Below are 21,823 nucleotides of genomic sequence, written 5' to 3'. Positions count from 1 at the left end.
GTGATCTAAGCACAAACTGGTACCTGCTGTTAACAACATTTTTTTTTTAATCACAGCTCTTCTCTAAGACTCCTTCAGCATCCCTAATTAAATTATGCCTTTGAAACTGCAGGACTCAGTAGGCACAAACAAGTTACCCAATTAAGAAAAAGTGTTGAACTAATAGATTAGGAAGTATGGATAAAATTATTGTGGATTGTGCATCAAATAGTACCTGCTTACCACAATCCCTTTAACAAAGTATTGTATTACTGAAAGGGACGCGCTTGCTGTCATAGACTTCAAACATCTGAATGTTGTTCTGAAATCCTTTTTAACATCTAGGAGCCCATTAAAAAGAAGAAAGCAAGAGACATCCCAGGCTCAGACATGGCCTTCACCCTCCCACTCATTCCCCGCCTCTCCCTGAAAAAAGTTTCGGTGTGTTTTCTTTTAATGAGTCTTTGCTTGGATCTACCCAACTTCTTCATGAAACATCTTAGCAGCTTGAAATGACCTCTCTGGAACAAGGAAACAAGTTCTTATCAATTCTTATCAGCTCTTCCATTAAAAACCTAGGTGCTTCATTTCTGTACTGCATTTGTCTTTAAAGGATAAGACCACCACAAACATTGGTATCTTGCTAAGCAAACAATGAAATCTTGGCGCATACTGTCTTCTCTTTCTGTGTAGTGCAAAGATAAACTACTGGGCTTCTTTAAACTCCAATTACCTCTAATCTTGGTTAGTTTTGCCAAGATTAATGGTAATACAATTTGTAGGGGAATCGTCATGAATATGTGACTAGCTGCCAGACTCCTAACCCTGAAAATTAACTATGGAACATTAGTTTGAAGCCAGAGTAGAAGGTTGTTAAGGTGACTATAAATTGCAAGTTCAACTGTAAAACATCTGCAGAAATGACAATTAACAGATTTACAAAACAGAGGTTTTGCATGTGGTACAAGTTCCTCGTATCGATATCATTTTAATAGTGGAACACCATCATTATTTTATTATGCTTGTTTAGCTAATGCACTGTTTAAGAAGGTGGATTCTGCATTAAAGTTCTGATATATGATTTTAAAGAAATAAACAAGGAAATAACAGTTTGACAACATATTTATATATCAGAGTATCATGCTGGATTAATGGACAACTATATAAACAGCTTTCAGAACTATATGAATTTAAGTTGGCATTTGGTTAAAACTGAGAAAAATGTTGTTATGTAAGAAATTCAATTAAATTAAATTCTAAATTTAAAGCTTTTTTTACAATTGTTAGCACAAGATTAAATTACCAACATATCTAAAGAGCTGTAAAGAGCATATCTGGTAACCTTAATGGTTACCATAAAACAATTTTACTATTTTTTTTATATAATGATATTTTACGGTATACAGTGAACAGTTTTTACTTTTAATTGAACTGTTTCATAACTGCAACATTAATACATTACAAATAATGTAGCTAGCTGTAAATGTGATGGAATTAACTTTAACAATGCTTGCCTGATAACAAAACTGAAATGCTAAAATAAATGTATTGCTTGTCATGCTTAGTATTACAATTTCATACTTTGTGAAATGAAAGTTTAAGACAAAAAGAGTAAACATTCTATAGTTCAGCACTTCTGAACAGCTGACAACATTGAACATTGTTTTATTGGTCCTGGAGCCATTTGTAATCTTTTCAAGAAAAACTAATTCTTCCCAATGTGAAAAAAAAACAATTAATGAGCTGAAAACACATTTCTTTTATCTGTCAACTATGGATGCTTTAAAAAAAAACATATTGAAAAAATTGTCACACTTTATTTTTATAGTGTTCCAAATAAATCAATAGAAGAGCAGTCCATTGTACATGGTTAAAATTTCCCTTTTTGGTTCCCATTGGTCACAATCATGATTGCCTTTGAAAATTCCAGCAGGAACACGCTAAAAGATTTGCTCAGAATTGCTTTCTGTCAGTTCCATGAGTGCCAGTGAATGGATAAACATCTTTTTAAGAGGAATTGAGAAAAATGGGCAAGAGAAAGCTTTTTCTGGTCCAATTATTTTGAAGAAGTGATGCCATTAAACTGACATTTCTGTATCACTACAATTTTAAACAGTGCTCACAACATGTTTATTGTAGAACAGAAATAAGCTTAACTAACTCTAAGCTTAACTGGAGATGCACAACTGACGTACATATTTTTGCAATTCAATTTATTGGTATGTCAATACCTTTAATTATTATATTAATTTCAGCATTAGTTATCAATAAGACTGTATTTGGTCTTAGCAAAGGAGCAAAAGTCTGAATATAAGATATTTTCAATGTGAAATCAATGAAGTCAAGAAATAAAAACAAGTAAAAGTGAAAATAAAATACTTGATTAATTAAAGATTTAGGTTCCCCTCAAACATCAGTATATTGAGTATATTGTTATGAGAATAACAGCACACTAGATAATAACAAGCTTCTGTCTTTGGATTTAAACTGATGCTCCTGAAACAATACATCTAGTCCACACAAAGGTATTATGTTATGTATAATTGATGCTGGCACAAACTATTTTTTTTAACTGACAATTCTCTCATGCACAACATCCATTTTAACTCTAGTATCTTTACAAAAGGTAACAAGTCTATTGTAAATTAATTAACCTGTAAACAAATGATTTGTCCTGATAGGAAATGAGCTTGTTTGTACTATTTCCATTAACTATAAAGGAGCTAGACATACAGTTCAAGTGGTAGGATATTCAAACACCATCCGGAGTTAAAGATTACCTTACCTTACTAAGCCACTGATGCTTTTCGAAGGCTACTCTATCAAAGCAAGACTAACAAAAATGTCTCAAAAGCATCTTATAAATCAGCAGAACTGAAATTTCCATAATATGTTTCCATCTGTTAGCCATCTCATTAACCAAAGCAAACAGAATTCAGCTTGGGTAATTCTTTACATTCATAGTCCTATAACTGCCAACTCTGCATTATTCTTCTTGAGTGAATTCTATCACTTGCAGCACATCTGCAAGGAAGGTCAGGGAACCCAAGCATAATTAGATCCCTTTCTAGAGAACTCTTGTAGATTTATGAGAAGAATAGAAAACATTCAGCCTTCTTGAATCATTTTATGAATGCATAATTATTTTGTTTCGCCGAGAATGTCCCACTGCTTTGTCAGCAGTTTTCACACATCTCTGTTAAACCAATGTAATAATGTGAAGGCAGCAAATGTGAAGGCAGAACGCTCTAGAAACATCAGTGCAAAATACAGGGTACTCTACACTCCACTCTCTTGTCCTCATGATCTGACAGGATGACTTAAGAAACTGTAAAAGTGCTCCTTCAGGTCTGGAGCTGTTTCAGTTACTGTTATGTCTTAGTAGCTTGATATTTATGCCACTGGTTCAAGGTCCTGTTCTGTCAAGTTATACACAGAACCTGGTGTACAAGACTTTTTCCAGAATACATGAATAACTATTCTGTAGTCCCTCAGCAATTAGATAATTGCATTGGGAGCAGGATGTCTGGAAGCTTATTGTCATGATCTGGGATGGAAGCAGATGTTACACAAGGATTGCAAACACTTACTGTAGGTTAAGGCACAAGTTTATTTTGGCAGTAGTAAAGGCAACAGAACAGCTCTTTATAGGGGCAGCCTTTTATAAAGCAGTCCGTTATCGAAATTCTCTCCTCAATCATTCTGGGGAAGGAATTAGAAATGGTGCCCTAAACAAGAAATAATTCCTCTTTCGAATGTACAGGGCATGGGCTCATCATGATCAACACTCTTTTGCCAGATAAACTGATGCAAAACATCCTGGCAACAAAATACAAGCAATGGCACATGACAAGACTTTGCTATTTTCCCTGCCCAGAACCATAAGGAGTTCCACATCACCACAACAACTGCAGGAGCTCATGACTGTTGGAACAACAAATCTGTTATGTGTCCAAATAGGCCTAATCCAGCTCCTCAACATTGACTTCGGAAAAACCAATGTCCACAGAAATACAGAAAATACTCTTCTACAAAGAGACATTGGAATTGACACCAGGAAACACCCGGACTGGTTTGATGTAATTTATATTTAAGGGTATTTTCCCCAATCACTACTTCACAAAACAGTTCAAAATTTTAAACACATTCCAGAGAAAGTACAGTGCACTATTAAGACTTTATTTAGAATGCCGTCTACAATTTTGGTCAAAGCAATAAAATGATATTCCTGCTCTGCAATCAAGACGAAACAAAGAACCACATTTATTCCCTCAAAAGAATGTCCTTCACTGATAAAGTAGAAGAACTGAATCTTTGGTCTTGAACAGATAAGACTATAAAAAATTAAGCGCTGTGGATTTCTTCAGAATCTCTAGTGTGAAGCACAGACTAGAGGACACAGGTGGAAACTACAAGAAAGTGGATTTAAAACTGAGAATGAGACACTTTTTACACAAAGGGTAGTGGGAGATGAACATGAGCCACACAACTATTGTTGAAGCTGTTATCCTGGCTTTTTAAGAAAGAGCTTAAATAAATTAGCTATTACATACCCAAAAAGATAGATGGGTCAAATGGCATCCTTTCATTTGTAAACATTCTTACAAATATATTCATCTTATTAATGTAAAAGGAAAAATGTATACTACCCTGTGGAAGAAGAACACAATACACAATATGTATATTAAGATAGCTGTTCTGTTCTTGATTTTCTTGATTAGAAGTTAATAACAGTAATTTTCAACATAAAAACAGTGACCCTCCTAATCAAACCTTTGTATTCTTGTATTAATAATGCCAGTTAAGTAGTCCAAAATGTGTTTGGTTCCTAATCATCACTCTAAACACTTTAGAATAAGTTTTTTTTTTCTCTTTGAGGAAGAAAATTAATATCTTCAAGCTCTGCACCCTTTGCATAAGGAAATGTCCTCCAGATAATTTTATGTAACCTCTTGCATTTTAATTTTACCTCCCATGTTCATGTAGGTTTATGTTTTCAAAGTCTTTTTAAGTTGCCATGGGAACAGTCCTTTGGGGTCCAGTTAAAAAGTGCTTACCCGAGACAGCAGGCTATACTCTCAAAGGTCACTTGCTTAATTGGTCACTGGGGACTCCAAGTGGTTCTCTTTATTTAATGTTTCAAACTGTGGTGATAAATCATCAATCATTTAACTAAATTCAAGTTTCACTCCCATTCATCACAAGCAAAAACCTCAACACTTGTCAGCTCACCATAAAAGTGTGGGTGATTAACTTACTTATTACATTTTAGTGGTCCTTCCATGCTACACAACAGGTGTGTATATCACACAACCATAACTAGTGAAAATGTCATGAACGAGATATTATCGCTGGGTCTTTATGGGGACAACCTGAACACGTAAGTCAATATTGCTTATGATCTTTACATGTTTGGAATGAATTACACAATTTCACCATGTTCCAGGACACAATCTCTAAGGTTCTACTCATAATTACTTATGACTACCTTATAATTTTGTTTGTAATGACAAAGAAAAATGTTGTCCTGCATACTTCTCATGAATTAACAACCAATTTATGATGTTTTAATGATGGTAAGTAAAAAAAACTTTTTTCAAATCAAGGAAACTGCTACCAGCCTCAGCGTGTCACAAGTGTTGTGATTTCACTTGAAGATTATTACAAGCACAGACAGGAATCTGTTCCATTTTCTTAAATCACAGTGTTTTTTATTGAGGTTATACAGCATATTTCTTAAAAAGAAACAATCTGCTGATGTTGTTTTTCCACACAGGGATGGAAATTTAAAACTAATGATGCACTGCTTCAAATAATGACTTGCTACTGAACTCTATTTTTCATTTGTCAAGCAGGAATAGAACTCATAAGGTTAAAATAATACTTCAAGCTCTATTTAAAGCGTTTACATTTTATTCTAGTTTTCTGTACTTTATACTGTAGAGATTGTAACAAAAAGTATCTATTTGAAATAATCATACAAGTTTGTAATAATTTTGTGGCTGTATAATTTCCCATATACAAAGCAATGAACAGTTCCCTATGGCTATGCATCATTCCATAAAGATTGCACATACCCCAGAATATTAATTCTGGCACTACAAATGATCAAAAGGATAAACTGAAATATTTATGAGAAGCACTGCTTTTATGACCCCGTACAAAAACAAGATCTTGAAAATGGCTTCCACTAAGACTTCATCTTGGTTTTAAAGAGGCCCACAAAAAATAGCTTTGATCAAGGGTAATTTACCAAGCTGGAGTTGTCATATTGTGAGACTTTTTGTTCATCTGTTGTGTAAGCCTTTGATTCCAGCTACAGAATCTGCCTACTTAAACCCATGAATCCAATATAAAAGTCATCTTCATACACAGCAATTTTTACTTGAAAAGCAAATATCACAGTCAAATCCTCAGACCAATCCTTTAGATTTCTAATTACTATGCAGAGCAACTGAAAGCTGATTCACAGCATTCCTCACAGGCCTCAGTTTATGCATCGGAGAATGTCTGTAGTTTCACCACTAATCTTGCATTCCAGCATTGCTTCTGGTAACCAGGGCACTTCTGAGGCTATTTTGTAAAGGGAACAATCCCTCTCAAGCCAGCTTCAATTCTTTTCAAATAAAGGCCATACTCTTTCGATCTGACCACCTAGCAGTTCAGCTCAGAAGAACAGTGGCTCTGGCTGTCTTATGTACAAAGCCACCACCCCTTCTCAAGAAAACACTTGTGGGAAATAGGCTTGGAACTTGGATTACTCTTACTGCAAGCTAACTACTACCTACTGTGGTGAAAAGACCTTAAACTTTCAAAACATTTTGATTTTTTAAAATAAAGAACACGGTTCCAAATTGATTGGTATCACTTTAGGGAAACTTACTCTATAAATGCTGTTAACAACGAATTGTAAACTCAGTGTTCGTATACGGTGAATGATCAACCTTTTGTTAGTAACACCCAATTAATCTTTAGAGATTAGTTATTATTAGGCTAAAGTCACTTTAGCAATGTTCTGCTTATGTATATCAGGTTGAAAATAATTTATTACAATTATTACAGCTCATTATATAAGTATTACTAATATGGTTTTTTAACAAACAGTTCTGTGTTTTAGTTAACAGTTATAAAGATTGTGTTTGCTTCCTCCAGATTTAGAAACAAAAGATTCCAGATCAATGGTGGTAAAAAGAAAATAATAAGACCTTCGAAAGCAGATTTGTTCTTCTACCATGCTTTTCAGAAATCACTGCATGGTTTACCGGCACTCACAACTATAAAACCTTAATATCCTTTTCCAAAACAGTACTTTAGAATTCTGGTTGACAATGTCAGATTTTAAAGAAAGGTACTATAACAACTTATTGATTTCCAAGGTGGGAGCTAAAGGTCAGTTCTTTATCAGCATTTTCCTTGCTAGTCTTGCAGAATTGTAGTGTGATTATGTTTCATTTTAACAAACATTTTTATATTTGGAAGACTCTGAAAAAATTACAAATATGAATTGTCTTCAGCATTTTCTTTTCTGTCCAACAAATAAAAACTGAAACAAACAATCAAATGCATAACTGTATCCTTGTTTGCTAAGAGACACAAAAGGGTTTCCATTATGTGTAGCTAATACAACTAAGTTACAGCTGAAAGAGCCCCTGACTGTTTTCTCAGTGTGTTTTGCCAACCATATCTTGTTATTGAAAGAAAATAAATGCAATCCTAACATCTGTCACTGTCAGATTGTTAGCTGCTTTTCAGTAGGTTTTCATGGCTATCTGACCTGCAGTATAAGATAAAGATAAGAAAAAATATATAGCAAAATTATGGTGGTGATTAATGGACATTTGTATGGCAATTATTTTTTAGGACTGGGTCAGTCAATCACACCTTCCTTCTGTGGTGGAAAGCTTTAATGATTTATTCAAGACTCCCTCCATTGATCAGTAAAAGCTGAGCATTATGATCCAAACATTGTGAATCCAAACCTGTTTCACGTTACCAGCCAGCTGGGACTGGGTTTTCACGATTGGCGGACTTCCTACAGGGACAGGCCTGGGATTAGGCAGGTAGGCCTACCTCTCAGCTTTTAATGTAACTCGCAGGCTGTCAGTGAAGTCAGTGAGGGGCACTCTGCTTTCCAGTTGGCACTTTATAGCCAGCAGCCATATCACCCTGCAACTCGCAACTGAAAACCCACTGAAGCTAAGCAGGTGTGAGCCTGGACAGTACCTGGATGGGAGACCTCCTGGGAAAAATTAAGGTTGCTGCTGGAAGAGGTGTTAGCGGGGCCAGCAGGGGGCGCTCACCCTATGGTCTATGTGGGTCCTAATGCCCCAGTTTAGTGATGGGGACCCTATACTGTAAAAAGGCGCCATCCTTCGGATGAGATGAAAAACTGAGGTCCTGGCTCTCTGTCAGGAAAATCCCAGGGTGTTTCTTGAAAAGAGTAGGGGTGTAACCCCGGAATCCTGGACAAATTTCCCTTACCAGTCATGGCCTCCTAATAGTCCTTCATCACTCTGTTCTCCTCCCCACTGAGAGCTGGTGTGTGGTGAGTGTTCTGGCGCACTATGGCTGCCATCGCATCATCCAGGTGGGGCTGCACATTGGTGGTGGAAGGGTTCTTCATCACCTGTAAAGCGCTTTGAGTGGAGTGTCCAGAAAAGCGCTATATAAGTGTATAAGTGCTATATAATATATAATATATAATATATATAGTGTCTGTCAGACACTGTGGAGCCCACAGAAAGTCAAAATAATGAACGGCTTGTCTGGGGAGCAGGTCATTTCTACGCAGTACAGAAGTCTTCACTATGAGCCATTATATAACCCAACTATGTGTATGGGTGGGTATGACAAGTACAAAAAAGGTTCACACTCTCTTCATTATTATAAACACAACAAGAATGCGTATAAATTCTAAATTCACATAGTCTTAGATATTGTATTTGTACTAATCACCTGTGTCTTCTGTGAAGCCTTACTTATTGTTATATTACCAAAGCTAGCTGTCATAATTATATACTTAATATACACTTATATACTTAATATATGTCCTTAACACTGATACATTTAACATTTAATACTGAGCCATGCGTGCATGCATACTGAGATGGCCTGTACTAATAACTGTTCCACCTCAGAAACATGGCTTGGCAAAGTGAAACAGGCAAATGGAAGTGGAGGGTGCGGAGAATTTCTAAACAATTTACTGAACTTTTTCTGAGAAGGGATGGTTAAACACTTGGCTAGTTGTTAAAAGAACTGCCTCCAAAATAAAAGGTTAAATCGATTTTAATTATGCAACCCAAAATGTTCTTGATGCGTCAAGAAGGGGGCACAAGTGAAGAGGAATAACTCCCAGGTTATGAGCATTGAATCAAACTGCCAACAAACTATTTATCTCATGCTTCTCTTTAATAATACCTCAAAGAGCATAAATATTACAGTTAATCTTGACCGACACCTATCAAAAGTCTCATCTATCTGCCAAAATCCTCAGGGACACTTCAAGCGGTGCCCTTCTTTTGTTTTATTATGTTATCATAGCAGGTTTTTTTATTATGATTAAAATACACAAACACATCTGCCAAGACAGCAGTGAAGCAGAGATCTCACAGCAGGGGACACACCATTAATGAACCAGGGCTTTCTGTAGACTGAACTCTCCACCACTGCAACACCCAGACAAAGACACATTTTCTTCCACAGCGACAAAGAGCACATTCAGAAGTCCAGCGAACTCACCCTGTATACACAGATCTGCTGGGGAACCCAATGTGTTACGATGACTGCACTCTAGTATCACATTCCATTGTTTGCTTTCTGTCTTTAGCTTCAATGTGCAGTGGAGATTAAAGATTGTGTTTTTATTCAGAGCTCCATGTTTGGAGTCTATCCAATCCTGCCTGCACAGTCTAATGTTGTACATTAAGGTCTAGTGTAAATACAGTGTAATATCATAGTAGATAAACAATAACCATCATTAGTTGTTTAGAAGACAGTTTGATACATGGATTTACAGGCGTTTGGGATGAAATATTTGTCAACACCTGCTGTTCCTAAGCCACTCACAACAAAACTTTCACTGAGAAGGACATAGTAGGAGGTCCAACATTTACTCCCCTTCCTCTGCCAATAAATAGGGACTCCCAGGAAAAGCCCTTTTGCTCAACTAGCCATTCCATGCTATTTAACATTAAAAGTGGCAACATTCTGAGCATAGTACTGCTGTGTTTGAGCAAGGATTGCCAAATGACGGGTTTCTTTAACACAATGTGCAAAAAATAAATCAGAATTTGGAAGATTATCTCCGTAGAGCAGACATACATGGCGCTATTCAAATAACTGGATTGTGAAAAGCTTTGCACCGTGGAGCAATGCAACGCTTCCCCCTAGACAGCTCTTACTGTAGTCCCTGCAGCGGTGACATATCACTGTCCAAGGAAACTTATTCCCCCTGGCCTGCTTTATGTATCTGTACAAAACACGACTGCTCCATGGTGCACAGTTCTCACAACATACAGTAATTAGTCCACAAAACATTTTAAACACAGTACATTTTCTGCCATAATGTCCTACTGGGGCAGTCTAAATGACCAGTAAAATCATAACAGTGAGGTAAGGTACTAATAGAGGTGACCTCATTACAGTAAACCTTAAGCACCACTTCTCCATTATAGAGTGGCCAAAGTTGCCACATCCAATTAAATGACCACAACAGTCAATCAGGGTACTCACTGGGGCTTTGCAAATTCACAGGAACGGTCATGACTGATGCATAGTCAGTCGTTCCTTTAAAACATGTTTCGCTTCTAATAACAGCTACAAACCCCAAGTGATTTCTTTTATCCACAGCCTTTCTTTATCAGGATTAGTTAGACAGGGCCGTACAACAAAATGATCACAACCTCTACAATGTGTTGTAGAGCTGTTGAATGTTTCAGAGCCAAAAGAAAGGCAATTACAACTATCAGTGTTGCTTGGTACCACTGTCAAAGAAATCAAAGGCATTAAATAAATGGAAAATAAATCTAAATCAATAAAAGCCCATTATATGCAGCTGAAGAAAAGGTCCGTGCTCATTTTAAAGCAATGGAATTCCATTACAGAGAAGAAAATTTGATACTAAAACTTGAAAAAAAATAAAAAAAAACATCATCTCCATTATTATTAAGCATGTTGAGATTTTTCATGCAAAATTTCTGCTCTACTACTTATATTTCTTTATATATAGTATATATGGGTTCAGATTTTATCATAAATAGAATGATATGTTGTCATGTATCAATTGTAGTTCAAGAGTAGGCAAAGCTGGATTTATGATCCTTCAAAAGGAAAATTGAGTAAAAAAAAAATCAAACATAAATCATACCAAACTGCAGTGCCAACACATTGAGAAAGATGTACAGACAGTGGATATTGTGCTTAAAAACTTATGTGGATTATTGCTGTTTACTATATTCTATTAAACTGTATTCTTCACACACTCAAGTATTTGCTTGTTTCCTAGTGGATATTTCTTTGGGGGTGCATCAGTACAAGTATCTCCCCTTCTCTTAAAATCAGGCTTTTTTTCTAGCTCAGAGGACTGCATTGGAAAAAAACAATTTTTCAGTCTAGTTGTGTCATTAAGATGTTGCCTTGAAACACACTATTAAAATACAATGACATAACATGTTTGAACTGCAGTTTGATATGAGTTTTTTGGCTGAATTTCCCCTTTAAGTACTATCTGTATTTTTTAACTGGCCTTGCAAAAATCAACAATACCTCTTCTCTAGCAGTCAGTTATAAGGAGAACTAGGCAAATAGTGATCTGCCTTTCAGTCTGTATCAAATCACAAAATTAATGATTTCAAAATTTTAACAGACTTGGTGAAAAATGTAACTAGCTATCATCTGTTGTTTTTAATTAGTTAAAGACAACAACCTTGTCTTAATGATTGTGGTAATGTGCCTTTCTGGACCTCATAACTATTTAATAATCACAGTTTAAAAATCGATTTCCTGGACTGAGGTCCATTCTTATACTTTATGTATCTTAATTTCAGCTAATTTCATTTAACAAAAACATCTGAAATGCTCAGACTCTGGAAGAAGTTAACCAAATGAGTATACAGTATATACTGTAGTATATATACTGAATATAGGAAGGAGTTAACCTTCCTACTGTATATACAGTAGGTTGACTGCTTTTTATTGAAAATGCAAGAAATATTTGTATTTCTATTTTTTTAAAACTACATTAAAAACTTAAACAGAATATATTAAAATATTGTGTATAGAAGTATCTTAAGTCTTTATCTAAGCCTCTAATGTTGTAAAATCCAAAACAAAGAACTCAATAGTTCTTTCTTAATCCTGAAAGATTTTGGTGACATTTTCTGTACATATTGCATTATTTTTTTCACTAGGTGTAAGCTTGGCACAATGGCAAGTGTTTTGCGAAATATCTTCCCTTTAATTCTATAATTTTGCCTTGTCGGCCGTACTTATCTTAACAGTCTTAACAGTAAACATTCCAATCAACAGCAGGTCTCTCTAAACAGGTGTTTCCCCCATTTGGCTTCACTGCCTTGCCAGTGCAAATGCCTCTTTATAATAAAACATTACACACCAGGCATCGACACAGGCATTCTGAATACACAGACTGGCGTCCCTTTAAAACCCTGGCTTTCCTCAAGGTTAAGGCTGCTGCAAGGCCTGTCCAGTGGGCTTCATTAGGCCCATCTGGGAAACGAAGGGTTCATCTGGAAATGAAGACATAGTACACTTGAAGCCAAGATCACTTCTTCACTCGAGGGACTGCGAGACCCTGGAAGACGGTAGGTAGCCGGGTCACTGAAGATGATCCCTAAAACTAATCCCCTTCAAGAAACAACCAGATGAGATCCCCAGATCAGCTAGCTACTGGCAACCAAATGAGCAGGATGGTGTGAATGTGTTTCCTTCACTTATAACCTTTGGTTCATTTGCATTTTTAATTTGTTCTTCACTACAAAATAGCAACTGCAAGTGCTAAGTATTTTTAATGGCCTTATTGTGCAGTGGCAATTGTATGTAGAGGGGCACTGAAGAAGAAATTATACAAGAGAGAAACCAAAGGTAGTCAGCAGGAGTCATTTGTTTTTCCTGAAGGAAGACCAATCCCAGTCATACATCACCTGGACACTCACAGCAGTAAAGGCTTAAAGCAGGCAGTTTTATGTCTAGGGCACAGAGGCCTGATTTGGACTCAGGCTGTAGATAATGTGTAGGCTGTGTTTAAATGGTTTTGATTCTCTTTTTTTTTCTGGTCTAGCCATGTCTTTTTTTTTCTTGTTTGTCCCAAACAAAGAAAATATGTTTGCCAAAATAAAAAGATAAATTTACCTCCAGCCCAGCAACATACTGTAATGACTCTCTGAGTACAGCAAGAAATAACATAATTCTGCCCGAGAAACTCAAGATATTTCTTTTTACTGTACATAATTCCTTAACTGTAGTGCATTCTCTCACAAAGCAGAGTCAATGATGTTCAAATTAATGTCAACGGTTAAGGAAAAAAAACAAATTTAGGTAATAAACTAGAACAGAGTAGGAGAAACACTTTCTTTATTGCACCAGGAGACCACTGTTGCAATTAACGCTCATTGTGTGTCAGCTGGAGGGGAACTTGCAAGTTGAATGGTCGCAAACAGACAGTGAAGTCCCCAAGGCCCACTTGCCTGAAGCAGAAAGTAGCCACCCTATGGCATACAAAGAGAACAAAAGAAAAATGTATAATAATTTATTCTAGAAGTTAAAAATGAAAAGGTGAAATCAAATTCTGACATGCTCAGCCACAAAGGGTTTTATCGCCAAACAGCTGATCCAATAAATTAGCACTAAAATAATCATTAAATCTAAAACCCATAGTTACAGTATTACTATTTCAATATACTGTATGTCACCTGGAATAAAGAGAGCAGGTAAGCTCTTCTGAAATAAGGTCCTTTTTAATAGAAAACTGGTTTCTCACTTAAGAATGTGGTGTATAATATAATCAATCTTCTACGCATCAAAACCTGACATCAATAAAATGAAAATGTATTTTCATCTAACAGGGTTTGCTACTTGAATCCGACTATAGATCAGTTTCATATTTTGACTGTTTCTTCAGAGATAAATATGGAGGATTTCTTAGTGTTTTCATCTATTCTCCTAGTGGTAGGTGTGTAGCCAGTATTGAAGAAATTGCATAAAACATAAAATCAGGGTATGACACATTGTTTAGTGGAACAAAACACGTTAAGGGACTCTAGCTATTTTCTATGTGGCTCTCAGGCTGATTACATTGGACTGGACCGCACTGTTAAAAGATACAAGGATGATGAGAAATCCGTTCACTTTAAGAATGTAAAAAATGCTAATACTGAGATTGTTTTGGAATCCATTTCTTCACATTTGTCCTTTCCTTTGAACACTCAGGTTGGTTATGAAGTGTTCTGTGATTGTTCTAAGCCAAAGCAGGTCTTGTTTCTATGTATTTATACAGTATGTAAGTATTTATATGCTGGCATTAATTTATATTTAAAAATGTACTTTAATGTGTGGCCAAAGACTGACTTCTGTTTATCTCAGCAATATCATCTTAAACCAGCAAGGTAGAAACTCTTAGCTAGTACTGAGCTTCACACATTGATCAGTTTAATTTAAAATGTAAACATTAAAAAAAAAACTCTTCACAGTCTTAGAACAAGATGTCTATGCCAGAAAGATGCAAGAAGACAAAAATAATTAAACTAGTTTTACACCTTCCCCAAAAACCAACGACCAACTAATTCCTTTCTAAGGCTCGTATTTCCTTTATAGCCCGATGCCATCCTTACCTGGAATTAGTCACTCAGATATCAAATTGTGTACACTTACCCATAATGCGGTCTCTCGCTGTGGTTCCCTTTACGCACTCCTTTGTCTCATATTCCTGCTGTCCCCTCCTCACACACCCAAAGAAGCTCCACAGCCAAAACACTCCCTTACTTATTCCTTTCCAGCTTGCTTGCACACAATATGAGCTTGAAGGAGCTGAGCCTTTTTAGTCTTGAACAGAGAAGACTATGAGAAGACTTAATACAAGTATTGAGAATCCTCAAGGGCACTGACAAAGTCAGATCAGTGTTTTTTTTCAGAACGCACAGTGAAAACGTCCTCTCTGGTTCAATATTATGGAATACATTGTGGAATATGATGTGTATTTAGTGTATATATGTGTATTGTGGAAGTGTATTTAAAACGGAGCACATGAGGCACTTCTATACACCATGGGCTATGGAACAAGTCACATTGTTGGAGTTATTGATACATTAGCTTCCCTCAAGAAACAGCTGGATGAGATCCTGGAAGGATCAATTAGCTACTAACCACCAAATAAGTCCAATTGCCACCTCTCATTTGTAGATTTTCTTATGTTCATAATGACACAACTCCCTTCTCTTTTTTCATTCTTCTTGTCATAGTTCTCTCCAATGACCAAAATGAAACCAACTTAATACGCCTGACCTGTGTAAGACTTTCCCATGAAAACTCTTTTAACGCAATAGAAATTAGCTTGTAACACTCCATTATTGCACGGGTCTAGCTTTAGTGCAGTGATAGGTAAAGACTTGATGGCAAAGTTTTGTGCACAGAATAAAAGCACAGATACAATGGCCTTGTTTTATTCTTTGTGCAGGACTGAATACAATATCTCACAGTCCATTGCCTTTTAACGGCCTAAGTACAAAATAAAATGAGAACTGAAAAAAGAGGGGAAATCAGAACCCATTTCACAGTCTCTTCTGCTTTGTTTAGAGTCCAGATTCCCATAAGCTTATAGCTTTAGTGACAATGGCTTTTTGGCCTCTTTGGACAAATCAGGAAAATGAATCTTGAAAACAAGGTGATGTACAATACCTGCCATCCACCACAACTTCAATCTATCCACCCATCCATTGTGAGAAAGTTCCTCATTGTAAATAAGAGTTACTGCAACCCAGAGTCCATTATTAGTGGAAAGCACAACATGGGACTAGACCTTGGACAGACTGTCCAATTCTATCCTAGGACACACAAATGGACAACTCAGAGATTCCACTTAATCTGACTAGTATGTCTTTGGAAGGCGGGACAAAAAATGGAGTAGCCAGAGAAAAAACACATTAACAATGGGGAACATGCAAACTCCACACAGAGCAGACTCAGATCCAGTCAATGGCACTATCTGCCATGAAAACATGCCACCCAGCATAAGTGTAGTTTTGTTTTTCTAGAAACAATTAGCAAGTGATAAACGAGGATCGGGCTAGTTGTTTTTGAATGAATGGGCATAAACCGCCCCTTTAAATGTTTGTCAGCTATAATAAGATTTCTTTGTCTCTAAACTGACGAAACAGATTAAGACTCAGCTACAATTCCCGAAGGTAAATCTCGTCACTGCATCATTGGTAACCCTTCCGAAATCCCCCTAGCTCACCAGGTCTTTAATGGAAAAGGCTTGGTCATTACCGAATGACTTTAAAACGAAGTCAACAGATTTTATTCAACGAAGTCTACTTCATTTATCCAGGAGTTTTAATTTGTTGTCTTTTACAGTTGCACTAACACGTGGTTTAAAACGTATTAAATTGCAATTTCGTATTAGCCCCGGGGGTCAGCTCTAAAGCTGTAAATTACAAAGGCAAGGGGTCAATATGTCATAATGAGTTAATAGACTTCCTACAGCCCAGTGCAGTCCATGTACTGTAAAATATCGGTTCAATTATTTAACACTACTGCGTGACACTCTGTTAGGCTTCTGAAATCCGACAGTAACCACGTTTACAGTGGAAAATCAGTTTTCTTTCCAACATAAAATATGTATATAGTAAATAATATTTTAAGTGGCCCAACGTCATAGAAAAATTAAACTAAGGCTTTCCTCATACCAGTCGTCTTCAGTTTTATAATAGTGTTTTCAGAGCTCTGCCTAAAACAAATTATGGTATGAGTCTCACGTAACTTATAACTAAGACGTTCAAATAATAACTAAGGAGAATCATGTTGCTTTTGAATATCTTGCTATATGAAGTTATCCAACTAGCTAATCAAAATAAATACCCTTAAGGGATCTAGCGGATTATTCACAATACTGCCTTCTTTAGTGTGAAATGTGTCAGGTCTATAAAACGGTTAGTGTCTTAAATGTGGGCCCCACCGCCCTCACAGTAATTGCGGATCGATACTGCGGACCAACATTGCCCTTTTAACATCCAAGTGAACGCATGAATAGCATTCTTGCATTCATTAACTATTAACAAAAGTGAGTAACACGACAGCCACCAACACAGAAGCGCATTAAAGAGACAGAGGGGGGAGGTGGCTGACTGTTCCGACTAGCCTACATGTTCCTCACGTTTTCTTGTATTTAGTTTAAAAATAAAATAAAACACGCACCGGGCGCGCCTTTTAAACAATTGTTCTACAACAAGCTACCTACCTAAAAAGCCTCTCAGAATCCCTCCCAGGATCTTAAGAAAACTCCAACCTCAAGAGAAAAAAAGAACTCTCCGATGAGAGTCAACGGGAGACCTCTTTGGAAATGTTAACCTACATTAACGCAGATCCCAGCATTCAAATCATAACTCTTGGGCATAACACGTGCCGAGAATGGAAGAAGCATAAAATATCAGAAACTGTTACTATGTGTAATAATACGAAAAGACTCACCAACTGAAAAGTGCACAGAAAAATCAATGTGCATCGTCCAGTACAGCACCCCATTGTAATATCACACGGGATATAGAGAGTAGCGCGCTTCAAATATTCAGAGTTTAAAAAGAGCAAATCACTGATCTTTTCCCAACATAATACAGAAGCGTCCAGTTATAATCACAGAACGAATCGGCGACTTCAGGCACCAGAATCCCATGCTTCAGCCATTCCTGCAAGAGAAGTGTACCGCTCGTATCTTTGTATTTAGAGAGGCGCGGAGAGCAGCTCAGCTGCGCTCGCCCGAAGTTGTGTGGAAGCGAGCACGCTGTGTGGTTGGTGTAATGAGAGGCGAGGGGGGACAGCTGTTAAAGGGGTACGAGACGTGAAAATCCGTTCTGCAAGAACCCTGCTGTGGAGAAACACCCCCTGCGTGTGCGTCTTTCTGAGCGCCAGCAATCTAACGCACTTAAGAGTGAGCGCAATCTCACGAAAGTCAGATGGAATGGTACTGCATGTGAAGCAAAAAGCAAACAATCAAATTACAATAAATAGATCTGGTTCTTATTGTTAGCATTTTAACTGATTTCAAATGTGTACTTGCTTTTCAACGTACATGCTCTTTTTCCGTAGAATATCAATATCAAAGTTGCTATAAAGTGAAAACTAAAATACTGTACATTCTTGAGTTTGTGCGTATGATATACAAGCTGTGTGTAATGGATTTCTACAAATATTTACTTTTACAAGCTGTTAAATAATTGAGTTACAAACTGGCTTTAATAAGATACTCATGCTTTGAAAGGAAATTTAAATGTCTTGTCTTAAGCCATGCCTTGGATCCTGAATTCATGAAGAGACAGAATACAAACCAAGCCCTGTGTCTGCTTAGCGATTGAAAGGCTTTACGAAATTCTCCGAGAAAGATCGTGACTTTAGACCATGAGGGGATATTATTCTCTCCGGACCAAAAAAGCGCTAAAGCATATGGAAGCAGTATACGCTGGTAACAGATCGCATAGCAATTTCTTCGAACAGTCTTACCCTCTGATACACATGCATGCAGGCTGTGTGTATCGTATGAAGGACACAAATACCACGATTGCTGTTCGAATCGATTTTGATTCCCCAGGGTGATGAGCGGCTAATGTAAACTAAAAAACTAACGTTGAACGTATATGATTCATGGATCAGGACCACTAATATTAGTAAATTGCCCTTTTTCTTTATCAAGACAAAAAAAGGCGCAGAACAGGACGTAGAATTGTAAACGATCTGTCCCTCTGTGATGTGTGACTTTCCTCTTCATGAATGCCGTTGGAGTTTTGAATCAAAGTGCCATCTGCTGACAGAATATAAAATTGCTACCGTATTATTTACTTAATCTCTCTTTGATAAGAATCAAAATTCCACGTGGATCTGTATGATTTTATGTGTTCACTGTGAAAGCTTTTCAGAGAGAATTGGTGAAATTATGTGACTCACAGATGATAATATTTTCAAAATACAAAAACCGGTAGACATAGCCAGACCAATAGATCGACCGAGACAGATCGACTCAACTACTTTTAGCTGTCTCTAGCCCCTTGGTGTAATACCCCGAACATCACGCACACTTCTTCGTGTTTTTTTATCAGGACAGGAAACATGATTAGATAAAGATATAATAAGGTATTATAAGGGAACAGATAACATTTCATGCTTCTCTAAAGTTTATGCTATTCACAGACTTCTGGCTTCCTTTTTGCGTCTGTTTCATAATAGAAAGCCTCTTAAAAGCAGTGTCTACAATCCCCTGGTAACAGACTTAACCATGTTTTCAAAAACTATAATAAATCTTTTACACATAGGCTAAGGGGATCTGAGAAACATCACATCGGATCATATCAGAGCACCTACTTCTCTGCTCCTTAAAAGCACAGTATTTGAAACGAGCTTCCTGTCGCGCTTTTATTAAATATGACAATGATTGTCTTAGACTTTAATGGTAATTGTTTTAAAACTGTAAGTATGTAGATATTGCATTAGATCAACTGGAAGACAGCTGACGAAAGCCACCATACGAATAAAACGTCTCATAAGTTGGAGTAATTTTGGGAGAAATACATTTACATTCATTCACATATTTATAGATACGTGAGTGTGCGTCCGATGATGGCTCTGTAGCTCATCGGTCCAGATTTGCTTCTCGTTTCTATGGCGTTAAGCAGACAGGAGAGAGAACATGATTCGCCCCACCAGGACGCCACCAGATTGTAGGGATCACCTCCAGCAATGTTCATCCCCATTAATATAGCTGGGTGAACTGGAGTAAATGGGGCAAAGTACCTTGCTTATAGTCACACAGCAGGTCCGCTGTACTCACAATCCGTATTGATTTATGACACAGGGTCCCATTTCAATGTACATAACCTCTACCCATATAATCAAAAAGAAACCCATTACAGCTGGGAGCTGGTAGTTAATGAATAATTTTTCCATATCTTATAGTAAAGCACAAATTGCGTTAAGATAGTTGGAATGAAACATTAGAATGAAACGGGATTATTTGGAATTCATTCATTAATTTAGTGACACTTGCAGATTTTAGCACATTGAGATGCTCATATTATTTTAACTATGGTGGGAATCAAATATTTGACTTTAGCATGATATCTACTCACATCAGAAAATACCTGTAACTGGCCTATTCCTGATAAGCAGTGTCTTATGCTCTAATATGCTTTCTAGGTCCACACAGCTCTTGGGTTTTAGGCTCTGTTTCTATCTTAGAGTACCTTTTGTCACGATTATAGTTCCCCCTCCTTAAGGGTGCTCCAGCCCTTTCATTTAAGACTTTATTCTCTGCACCGGCTCACTATTCTGTCAGGGAACCAATACGTGGAATAGGAGGATCCTTATGCGTGACCGGAATCCCACAGGACACAGAATAGTCCTTAGGGAATATCCAAAAACACACGAGAAAGTCCAAAACCAGAAGATCCATCAGAACAAGATAAAAACCACGAAGGCCGGGTCGGAACCGGCGGACGGGGAACGGGAACGGAGGTTAAAACCTTAACGGGACCAGGCGCTTCCAGGTCCCGGACTCGCATGATACGGAAATCAGATGCAGAGCCCGGAAGAGCGTCAGCTCCTGGCTTTTAAGGTGGGCAGGGAATGAGAAACAGGTGCAGAGAATGAAGTCTTAAGTGAAAGGGCTGGAGCACCCTTAAGGAGGGGGAACTAATATCGTGACACCTTTTGTGTGAAGTTTGTATGTTCTCTCTGGTTCCACATTGGTTCTTTAGTTTCTTCCTGCCCCAAGAAGATCTGTTGGCTGTGGTAACTGGTAAATTTAAATTGTCCCTGTGTGCTTGTGTGTTTACCCTGTGATGGACTGGTGTATCTTCCAGAGTCTAGCCCACTCTGGTTACCTGTGCTTCTAGCACAGGGTCTGGGTTGAAAAGGTATTTTCTGATAATACTGTAGACGAATGGTGGCTCTTCCTCTGGCATTTAGCTGAGAATAAGAACTGAACAGTCACTAAGGTGATGTTAAAGTTATTTTTGATTGTCGTGTGAAGTGAAGGCTAGCACAATCCTTTAAATTGTCTTCTCAAGCTTTGTTTGTCACATTGTGTTGTGCTGAGGGGGTTGGTAGGTGAGCACACAGGAACTGTGAGGTACATAATCCTAACCCCATTCACTGCAAAGCATGTTGTCACTGTTTTGCTTCTGATTCATTCTGACAGCAGAGTCATAGTACTGCGCAGATCAGCATTACATATATTCTGATGGATGGATATTTGAAATAAAAAAATGGACATGTGATGCAAATGACACATTAGAAAATGAATAGCTTTTGTGTAATTTCTTTTGCCTAATACAAACTTAGTAGTTATCTGAAAATGCCTCACCATGCCTGAAGACCTGTTTAAGAGTAGGGAGTGGCGCCTGAAGTTTGTAGAAATTTAAGAAGGTGGTGAACACTACAGCTTATGAGAGACATTGCACATGACAATGCACATTAAAATCAAAGTTTGCCGAGAAGAGGAGACACAAGGTATAGGACACACCAAGGGTTTCTACCTTATAAATGCCCATTGAAATAATTTTGTGCTAATGTATGTCTTACTTGAAGAAATGTATTCTTGAAGAAATGTTAGCACCTATATTTGCAG

At 37.3% G+C, this 21,823-nt stretch overlaps 1 protein-coding gene across 2 annotated transcripts in view; it reads right to left on the bottom strand.

The window, feature by feature from the left end:
* Positions 1 to 18,015, bottom strand: part of nkain4 (sodium/potassium transporting ATPase interacting 4) — a 63,460-nt gene extending 45,445 nt beyond the window's left edge. The window contains exon 1 of one of the 2 annotated variants that reach the window (XM_015364994.2): positions 17,680 to 18,015. In XM_015364994.2, coding sequence (XP_015220480.1) covers positions 17,680 to 17,733 — 54 coding nt within the window. In that variant the 5' untranslated portion in view covers positions 17,734 to 18,015. The remainder of the gene's footprint in view (positions 1 to 17,679) is intronic. The other variant, XM_015364995.2, reaches the window with a different exon arrangement.
* Between the last annotated feature and the right edge of the window lie 3,808 nt (positions 18,016 to 21,823).

This window comes from Lepisosteus oculatus, chromosome 16 (assembly GCF_040954835.1).
Source record: "Lepisosteus oculatus isolate fLepOcu1 chromosome 16, fLepOcu1.hap2, whole genome shotgun sequence".
Lineage (NCBI taxonomy): Eukaryota > Metazoa > Chordata > Actinopteri > Semionotiformes > Lepisosteidae > Lepisosteus > Lepisosteus oculatus.
This window is presented reverse-complemented; position numbering and strand designations above follow the sequence as displayed.